Below are 10,543 nucleotides of genomic sequence, written 5' to 3' on the forward strand. Positions count from 1 at the left end.
CCCGCAGCCCCACTGCAGTTATGTACCTATCCTTAATTTATATTAATGTCTGTCTTCCTCTCTGGACCGTAAGCTCATTGAGGGCAGGGGATACGTCTCTGTTACATTGTACTCTCCCAAGCACTTAGTAGAGTGGTCTGCACACAGTATGCATTCAATAAATTGCCAACTCGTACTTCCCAAGTGCTTAGTACAGTGCTCTGCGCACAGTAAGTGCTCAATAAATACGATTGAATAATGAATGAATAAATATGATTGATTGGTTGACTGACCAGAGACACTGGGCAGGAGCCTCACAAGAACAGCAGCCCAAGCCAACCTGACTCAGAAGACCTCAGGCCCAGGTCTGGCAAGTCAGGAAGGGGAAGGAACCCCTATCATCATCATCATCAATCGTATTTATTGAGCGCTTACTGTGTGCAGAGCACTGTACTAAGCGCTTGGGAAGTACAAGTTGGCAACATATAGAGACAGTCCCTACCCAACAGTGGGCTCACAGTCTAAAAGGGGGAGACAGAGAACAAAACCAAACATACTAACAAAATAAAATAAATAGAATAGATATGTACAAGACCAGCAAGGAGAGAAGTGGAGGTAGAGGATCATCCCCTCACCTGGCCTCTTCCCCCCTTCCTCTGCCCCCCAAAATTCTCAGACTGGGCAGACCAACCTAGGGTCCACACATGTTAATAGGCCTAATAATTGGCAAGTACTAATAGATGGGGGAATTCTGGCCTGGAATACCATCCCTCTTCATATCGAGAAGTAGTGTGGCTTAGTAGAAAGAGCAAGGGTTGGGAGTCAGAGGTTGTGGGTTCTAATCCCGGCTCAGCCACTTGTCAGCTGTGTGACTTTGGGTAAGTCACTTAACTTCTCTGTGCCTCAGTTACCTCATCTGGAAAATGGAGATTAAGACTGTGAGCTCCACGTGGGACAACTTGATTAATCTACCCCAGAGCTTAGGACAATGCTTGACAAATAGTGAGTGCTTAACAAATACCATTATTATTATTATTATTATAACTGACAATTATTCTCCCCGCCTTCAAAGCCTTATTGAAGGCACAACTGCTCCAAGAGACCTTCCCTGACTAAACCCTCTTCCTCTTCTCTCACTCCCTTCTGCGTAGCCCCGACTTGCTCCTTTTATTCATCCCCCCTCTCAACCCCATGGCACTTATGTACATATCTGTAATATATATTTATTTTTGTTACTGTATGTCTCCTTCTCTAAACTGTAAGCTCCTTGTGGGCAGGGAATACGTCTGCTTATTGTTCTATTGCACTCTCCCAAGCAATTAGTACAGTGCTTTGTGCATAGTAAGCGCTCAATAAATATGATTGAATGAATGAATGAATGAATTGTTAATGGGAACAACAAAGGGGGCCTAAACATAAAGGGGCAGCTTAACAGTTAAGGGATGGAGGAGCTGGCTAAATTAATCAATCATTTATTGAGTGTTTACTGTATGCAGACACTGTACTAAATGCATGGGAGAGTACAATATAATAGACACATTCCTTGCCCACTAAATCCTGTCGGTCCCACCTTCACAGCACAGCTAAAATCCACCCTTTCCTCTCCATCCAAATGGCTACCACGTTAATACAGTCCCTCATCCTATCCCACTGGATTACTGCATCAGCCTCCTTGTTGACCCCCCAGTCTCCTGTCTCTCTCCACTCCAGTCCATACTTCACTCTGCTGCTCAGTTCATTTTTCTCCAAAAACATTCAGTACCTATCACACCACTCCTCAAAAAACTCTGGTGGTTCCTCATCTACCTCTGCATCGAACAAAAACTCTTCACTATTGTCTATAAAGCACTCCACTACCTTGCCCCCTCCTACCTCACCTGGCTTTTCTCTCCTTCTACAGCCCAGCCTGCACACTTCGCTCCCCTACTCTTCTCACTATGCCTCAGTCTCACCTATCTCACTGCCAACTCCTAGCCCGCGTCCTGCCTCTGGCCTGGAACGCCCTCCCTCCCTCCCCCAATCTGACGGGCAATTACTCTCCCCTCCCTTACTGAAGGCACATCTCCTCCAAGAGGCCTTCCTCGATTGAGCCCCACATTTCCTCCTCTCCTACTTCCTTCTGCGTCGCCCTGACGTCTTCCCTTTGCTCTTCCCCGCCTCCCAGCCCCACAACACTTATGTACATATCTGTAATTTTGTTTATTTGTATTCATGTCTGTCTCCCTCCCTCCAGACTGTAAACTCATTGTGGGAGGGGTATGTATCTGTTTATTGTTGTATTATACTCTCCTAAGTGCTTAGTACAGTGCCCTACAACAGTAAGCGCTTGATAAATATGATTGAATGAATGAATGCCCACAATGAGAAGCATTGAGAAGCAGCGTGGCTCAATGGAAAGAGCATGGGCTTTGGAATCAGAGGAAGAGCACGGGCTTTGGAGTCAGAGGTCATGGGTTCAAATTCCCAGCTCCACCACTTGTCAGCTGTGTGACTTTGGGCAAGTCACTTACCTTCTCTGGGCCTCAGTTTCCTCATCTGTGAAATGGGGATTAAGACTGTGAGCCCCCCGTGGGACAACCTGATCACCTTGTAACTTCCCCAGTACTTAGAATAGTGCTTTGCACCTAGTAAGTGCTTAATAAATGCTATCATTATTATTATTAATGAGCTTAAAGCCTAGAGACAATTTACAGTCCAGAAGGCTCCCATATCTTAATGCAGGGTGTGATGTAACGATGTCCAAAATCTGGTGGGATCCCCCTGAAAAATGTATTAACCCCAGGCCCTCTGGATGGGGGCGGGTGGAATGCCCTCCCTCTTCATATCCGACAAACAATTACTCTCCCCACCTTCAAAGTCTTATTGAAGGCACATCTTCTCCAAGAGGCCCTCCCTGACTAAGCCCTCCTTTTCTCTTCTCCCGCTCCCCTCTGCACCGACTTGACTTCCTCCCTTTATTCTTCTCCTCTCACAGCCCCATAGCACTCACGTAAATATCTGTAATTTTATTTATTAATTTTAATGTCTGTCTCCCCGTCTAGACTGTAAGCTCACTGTGAGCAGGGAATGTGCCTATTACATTGTTATATTGTACTCTCCCAAATGCTTAGTACAGTGTTCTGCACACAAGTGCTCAATAAATTCGACTGACAGTTCTGCCCCTAACACTTATTTGTACTACATATTTGGGCTAGAAAGCTGTTAAAGAAATAGGGAATGTTCTTCCCACGTCACTTGCCTATTGATTGATTAATTGATTCCCACAAGACACCTCTTTCCTCTCCCTTCCACCCACAGTTTTTGGAGGACTCCAAATCTTTGACTGTAACCTCCTTGTGGGGAGGATCATTTCTACTAACCCTATTGTATTTTTCCCAGCACTTAATACAGTGCTCTTACTACAGCACTAGGCACATGTTCAATAAATACCATTGATCGATCGCCTTGAATGCAGTAAGTGCTTAATCACTACCATGGTTGGTTGATTGACTTGACCTCCTTCTAAGACAGCCCCCTCTACTCTCCAAGTGACAGCTCTGTTCATTCTCTCCCCAGCTGGAGGTGATAAATGGATTATTTGGGAGTTTTAAAACCTGAAGGACTCCAGCAAATTAACTAATCTAGGTGAAAGGTTCAAAGCTGAAAGCCCCCTCAGAGAGCTACTTTAGCAAATGCTCACCACTTCTCACGGAGCAGGACTCTGAAAAGAACTGATTGCTGCAGTAGGTAACCGCAAGGTAGGGTTTAATTTTTTTTTGCTGCTTTTCCCCTCCACTGTTACATCCGTTTCCCCGCATCTAGGAAAGAGGAGAAACAGCAAACAGCACCACGCAAGCTCCGACAGGCCAACTTTAATCAAGTGTCTTACATAGAATATTCCACAGGTTTGCTTGAGGGGGAACAGGTGAAGTGGTGGGGCTGCAGGGGTGGAGGAAAGGAGGGTATTTTTTTCTCATTATATTATCTGGATCAAAAGAAACACACTTGCTAAAAGTGGTCAGGTTCCAGGGCAGTTCACATTCGTACAAAGTGGTGGTGGCAGCTAGTGGGGGATAAAATCTTGATGGCAATCGCAAAGCAGCATTGCTTTATGGAATGAGTCCTTGACTGGGGAAGTGAGTCTTGAGCCTTGATTTGGCTCCTCCTTGAGAGGCTGTGGGGGATTTGGGACCTCAGGCAAATGATTCCTCCTCCCTGAGCCCCTTCCCCCGTGAGCCAAGTAGGGAATGATCCCTTTTTTATTGGTGTTTAAGAGCTTACTGTGTGTCAAGCTCTCGTCTAAGAGCTGTTATTGACACAAGTTAATTACACCTGGGAAGAGTGCAGTGAGAGGGAAAACAGGTATTTAATCTCCATTTTACAGTTGAGGAAACTGAGGTACAGAGAAGTGAATTGCCCAAGGTTACACAGCAAGCAATTGGCCGCCCTGGGATTAAAACACAACTCCTCCAACATCCGGGCCTGTGCTCTTTCCAGTAGGATGCATTGTTTCTCCCCTCCTGGACCCTTCTCTAATTTCTAAGGATGTTTCAAGTGGGGTAGTTTGTGGTGAGGTGTGAGTAACTTGGAAGCAAGGAGTTGGGTGGTCCAGGGCCTTGTAAACTCTCATTTCTTCTTAGACTTCAACAGGTGGATGGCCTTTTTCACCCAGGACATCTGGGGGTCAGCGCAGATTTCCAGGTTTTTGACAGTTTTCAATCTGTAAGGTGGGACCAAGAGAGCATGAAGGAGCGATAGGGGGAAAGAATGCTGGGAGGGAAAATCTTCCAGAAGGAAGCAGGAATTTTCACGTTCATGTCCGGGCCCGGAGACTGGCTGTAGGCCCAAGTTGGGGGAGTCGGGCTTCCTGGGCTCACTGCCAGCTCCGTGCCAGGTGATCTTGACTAACTCACAGGGCCTCTTTGGCTTTCTGTTTCTCCTTGTTGCCAGTTGGGAATTGGGGGATTTCCACCTAGGGAGGTTTGTGCTGGGCTGTGACTCTACTCTACACTTGGGTCCCAGGGAGGTGACTAAGTACTCTGGCAAGCGATCAACTAAGTTATTGCCCCGCCAGTGAACCACACTGGATGGTCAGGCCAGCAGCAGAGGGAATAATAATAATAATGATGGCATTTATTAAGCACTTACTATGTGCAAAGCACTGTTCTAAGCACTGAGGAGGTTACAGGGTGATCAGGTTGTCCCATGGGGGGCTCACAGTCTTAATCCCCATTTTACGGATGAGGTAACTGAGGCACAGAGAAGTTAAGCGACTTGCCCAAAGTCACACAGCTGACAAGTGGCAGAGTCAGGACTTGAACCCATGACCTCTGACTCCAAAGCCCGTGCTCTTTCCACTGAGCCACGCTGACCTGGTTCCTGGAAGGCATGTGACTGCTTGAGAAAAAGTTGTTGCTGTGTCCTGGCCTTTCCTCCCTGGGGCGGGGGCGGCCACAAAGAGAATGGAAAATAATGGCATTTTCTGGCTTTCTCTGCTTCACCACCTGACCCTTTTCCTTTATTCGCAGCCTTTACTGAAACACAAATGAAGAGGAAAAAAAAGATGAAAGGGAGCCAAACTCCTTTTTGGAAGGGTCAGAGGAAGGGCATAGTTTTCTGCTTATGGGACTGGGCCTTTCTGTCAATTAAGTAGCATGGCCTAGTGGATAGAGTCCTGGCCTGAGAGAAGGACCTGGGTTCTAATCCCGGCTCTGCCACTTGTCTGCTGTGTGACCTTGGGCTAGTCACTTCCCTTCTCTGGATCTAGTTACCTCCACTGTAAAATGGGGAATAAGGGTGTGAGCCCCATCTGGGACTATGTCCCGCACGATTTGCTTGTATCCACCCCAGTGCTTAGTATGGTGCCTGGCACAGAGTAAGTGCTTAAGAAGCAGCATAATTATTAATCAGTGATATTGACTGGACATTTTGTGCAGAGCACTATACTAAGTGCTTGGAAGCATACTATATAATTGGTAGACTCAATCCCTGCCCTCAGGGAGTTTTCAGCCTAAATGAGGTGCTCCCTGACTATCCTTGAGTGAAGGAATCATGCCTTTCTTTCCTCTCTGCAGAGCACAGAGACTAAACACTAACAGCAATTGCCTTCAGATTGGCTCGATTCGAATTAATGTCTGTCACCTCCTCTAGACTGTGTGCTTGTTAAGGGCAGGGAATGTGTCCACTAATTCTGTTGTACTGTACTCTCCCAATCACTTAGTACAGTGCTCTGCCTATGGTAATCGCTCAGTAAACACCACGGATTGATCTCTCCACATGTTGGACTGTGGTTCAGGATCCCATTGCCGCTATTTTCTGTCTCCTCTTGTCTCTGATCAGGGGATGGAGACCCTGGGGTTCTGGGGACATTGGCATGACTGGGATTCCTCTCCCACTCCCCTTTCCCGCTGCCCTACCTCCTTCCCCTCCCCACAGCACCTGTATATATGATTGTACAGATTTATTACTCTATTTTTACTTGTACAAATTTACTATTCTATTGATTTTATTTTGTTAATATGTTTTGTCTGTCTCCCCCTTCTAGAATGTGAGCCCATTGTTGGGTAGGGACCATCTCTATATGTTGCCAACTTATACTTCCCAAGCGGTTAGTACAGTGCTCTGCACACAGGAAGCGCTCAATAAATATGATTGAATGAATGATTGGCACAGCAGCCTTATAGGCTGTAAGCTCTTTGTGGGCAAGATCATGTCTACCAACTCTGCATTGTGCTTTCAAAGCACTTATTACAGTGCTCTGCACACAGGAAGCATGGCTCAGTGGAAAGAGGCTTGGGAGTCAGAGGACATGGGTTCTAATCCTAGCTCTGCCACTTGTCTGCTGTGTGACCTTGGGCAAGCCGCTTAACTTCTCTGTGCCTCAGTTACCTCCTCTGTAAAATAGGGATTAAGACTGTGAGCCCCACGTGGGACAACGTGATTACCATGTATCTACCCCAGTTCTTCGAACAATGCTCAGCACATAGAAAGCACTTAACAAATACCATAATTCTTATTAATTTAAACGCCATTGATTGATGCCACCCCCTGAGTGACAAGGGCAGCTCTATCGCTCGGTACTCCGCTGGTGGGAGAATCAATCAATTAATCAGTCACATTTATCGAGCACTTACTGAGTGCAGAGCACTGTACTAAGCACTTGGGAGAGTACACTATAACAGAGTGGGTAGGAATGTTCCCTCTCACAGTGAGCTTACAGTCTAGAGGTGGTGAAGAGTATGGTATTGAACAGGCTGTGTCTATACCATCCCAGGTGGGGTGGGGGGAGAGAGAAAGAGAGAGGCAGAGAGAGAAAAAATGTCATTCTGTCTATCTGTCTGGGTTGCACTGTCCTAGGGTCTCTGCTCAGTGCTAACTTCCTCCAGTCCGAACCCCACACCGTCCTAACGGCCTCCTTCCCCCGCCAAAATCAAAGCTCAGAAGCACTTACACTATTCCTCTCCTCCGGCATGAGAGAGAGGTAAAGTAGAAATCCGTCAGGTACCGATAACGCACCGGCCATTTGACAAATTCTGTGCAGCAGACACTGTCTTCCAAGTTAGCGGCGTATGGGACTGCCAGGAGAAGAAAAGCAAATTAAATAGGCTGTGAGCTCCATGTGACGCAGGGACTGTGTCTGACCTGGTTGACTTGCATCTACCCCAGCGCTTAAAACAGTGCTTGACACAGTGCAAGTGTTTAGCAAATATTCATTCAATCGTATTTATTGAGTGCTTACTGTGTGCAGAGCACTGTACTGAGCGATTGGGAAGTACAAGTTGGCAACGTATAGAGACGGTCCCTACCCAACAGCGGGCTCACAATCTAGAAGGGGGAGACAGACAACAAAACATATTTGCAAAATAAAACAGAATAGTAAATACCATAATAATAAAACTAAGCCAGCCTGGAAGCTAAGGCATGGAGCCTTAGAACCAGTAATAATCTTCCCTTTACCTAGAAAAGAAATCAGACTCTGGAAGGATGAGTGATAACAAAAACCAAAATTGCCACTCAGGTATTTAATTTGGTGTATCTCCAGACCACAAATGCTCCTTTCTACCTTACTGTGGGGAGGACATGAGAAAAATTTCACAGGCCTGTAAAAATATTTTCCAGGGACAACGTCACAAGCTTACAAGCTGTAGTCCACATTCTCCTGATCAGCTCTAAGGCGTCTCACTTCTCTTTTCTCATTTCAATCTCAAAAGGGAAGTGTTTGGAAGCATCGGGGCCAGTATTTGAAATGAACCGAATATCAGTGATTCCCTGAGCATTGATAGGATCAACTGTCAGACACGTAACCTTGTGGAACTGGGCAGCTGCGAGGGTCAGAGTGCGAGGAGGTGGCATGAACTGAAGGGATCATCAGCTACAACATGCCCCAACTGGACAGCCTCAGTGGCCTAATGTTTCCCAGCACAGGAAGGACCTGGGTTCTAATCCCGGCTCTGCTACTTGTCTGCTGGGTGACCTTGGGCAAATAACTTCACTTCTCTGGGCTCAGTTACCTCATCTCTAAAATGGGGATTAAGATTGTGAATCCCATGTGGGACGGGGATTCTGTCCGACCCGATTTGCTTGTATCTACCCCATCACTTAGTACAGTGCCTGTCACATAGTAAGTGCCTAACAAATACCACAGTTATTATTCTCACCATCTTACATTTGGACTCAGTGGAATTTGCTGTTTCAGCTCACCAGCTACCTGCAAAGGGAAGCATCCATGGAATAATTGGCCCACTAAGGGCTATATATATATTCCATACTGTTTGCCATGTACCTTCAGTTTACACTTAAAAATGAATAAACAGACTGTGAGCCCATTGTTGGGTAGGTATTGTCTCTGTTGCTGAATTGTACTTTCCAAGCACGTAGTACAATGCTCTGCACACAGTAAGTGCTCAATAAATAGGATTGAATGAATGACTACTATGAATGAATGCAATAATATATAATGTACAAAAGCATTATATTCTCCCCACCTTCAAGCACTTATGTATCTGTAACTTATCCATTCATTCAATCATTTATTTAGTGCTTACTGTGTGCAGAGCACTGTACTAAGCGCATGGGAAGTACAAGTTGGCAACATATAAAGATGGTCCTTACCCAACAATGGGCTCACAGTCTAGAAGAGGGAGACAAGACAACAAAACAAAACACGTGGACAGGTGTATGTTGTCTGTCTCCCCCACTAGACTGTAAGCTCACTGTGGGCAGGGAGCGTATCCATTATATTGTTACGCTGCATCTTCTAAGAGCTTAATATAGGGTTCTGCACATAGTAAGTACACAGTAAATGCCATTGATCGAGGTATCCACTTGGGCATTTATTAAACACTTACTTTGGACTAAGCCCTGGGAAAGATACAAGAGTCGAGATTCACGATTTATCATATCCCCACTTTACAGATAAGGACATTGAGACCCAAAGAGATTAAGTGATTCCTCAAGGGATATCAGCTCTCCAGATAAACCAATTCCTCCAGACCACAAATGCTCCTTTGGTGCATCTCCAGACCACAAACGCTCCTTTCTACCATACTGTGGGGAGGACATGAGAAAAATTTCACAGGCCTGTAAAGATATTTTCCAGGGACTGGGATCTGGGACCTCATAAACTTACAAGCTGTAGTCCACAATCTCCTGATCAGCTCTAAGGCGTCACTTCTCTGTTCTCATTTCAACCTCAAAAGGGAAGTGTTTGGAAGCATCGGGGCCACTATTTGAAACGAACCGAACATCAGTGATTTCATAAGCACTTACTATGGACTAAGCCCCGGGAAAGATGCAAGAATCGAGATTCACAATTGATCATATCCCCACTTTTCAGATAAGGAAATTGAGACCCGGAGAGATTGTGATTCCTCAGGGGATATCGGCTCTCCAGATAAGCCAATTCCTCCAGAGGGAGGGACTCCTTAAAATCGAGTGGTGGTAAAGAATTTAGAAAGAGTCCCACCAGCCCCATCCATCCTCCAGCTCCATGCACACCGTGAGTCCTGGGATCCGCCAGATGCTTGCTCCGGACTCTTGGAAGGTCCGAACAGGGACTCACCTGCTTGAGCCAACGGAAGAGATGCCACCAGCGCTAAAGCCACCAGGAAAGTCACCATCAGCTGCTTCATGGCTCCAGGAGGGTTTTCCCTTAGGGCTTTTTCTCACCCTGGGTTCTAGAAGTGAGCGCTGGGAGAAGCGGTTGGGTATTTATTGTCCTAGTACCGTCTACTACACCCACAGTCCATTTTGAAACTCTTAGTCATGGATGAGATCAAAATCCCAGAAAGGAGAACTGACCTGTTTCCTTGGAAACTTAGGAAATTCTCTGTGGCCAGGTGATCATCTTTGCAGAGGGCCTGAATCTTCGTAAAATACCTCGGCCTTCAGTCGTGTCTATTTTGGAAGAACCCTAAGTGCCGTCCTAAAGCGTTCAGGGAGCCGTCAGTGCACCTTGGTTATCCTCGTTGGTGGGGCCAGGGATAGCCCTGATTAGTAAAATCCCCTGGTCTGCTAATTCTGTGGTAGTCTCCCAATCGCTGAGTATACAGTAAGCACTCAAATAAAATATGATTTAATGAATGAA

At 46.1% G+C, this 10,543-nt stretch overlaps 1 protein-coding gene across 1 annotated transcript; it reads right to left on the reverse strand.

Moving 5' to 3' along the window:
* Positions 1 to 4,431: 4,431 nt before the first annotated feature.
* Positions 4,432 to 10,089, reverse strand: CCL22 (C-C motif chemokine ligand 22). The gene is made up of 3 exons (XM_038753348.1): positions 10,019 to 10,089; positions 7,409 to 7,532; positions 4,432 to 4,678 (listed from the first exon to the last, which is right to left on the reverse strand). The coding sequence occupies exons 1-3, from the start codon at positions 10,086 to 10,088 to the stop codon at positions 4,585 to 4,587; spliced, it is 288 nt and encodes a 95-aa protein (XP_038609276.1). The 5' UTR covers position 10,089; the 3' UTR covers positions 4,432 to 4,584.
* Positions 10,090 to 10,543: the final 454 nt, after the last annotated feature.

This window comes from Tachyglossus aculeatus, chromosome 11, assembly GCF_015852505.1.
Source record: "Tachyglossus aculeatus isolate mTacAcu1 chromosome 11, mTacAcu1.pri, whole genome shotgun sequence".
Taxonomy (NCBI): Eukaryota; Metazoa; Chordata; class Mammalia; order Monotremata; family Tachyglossidae; genus Tachyglossus; species Tachyglossus aculeatus.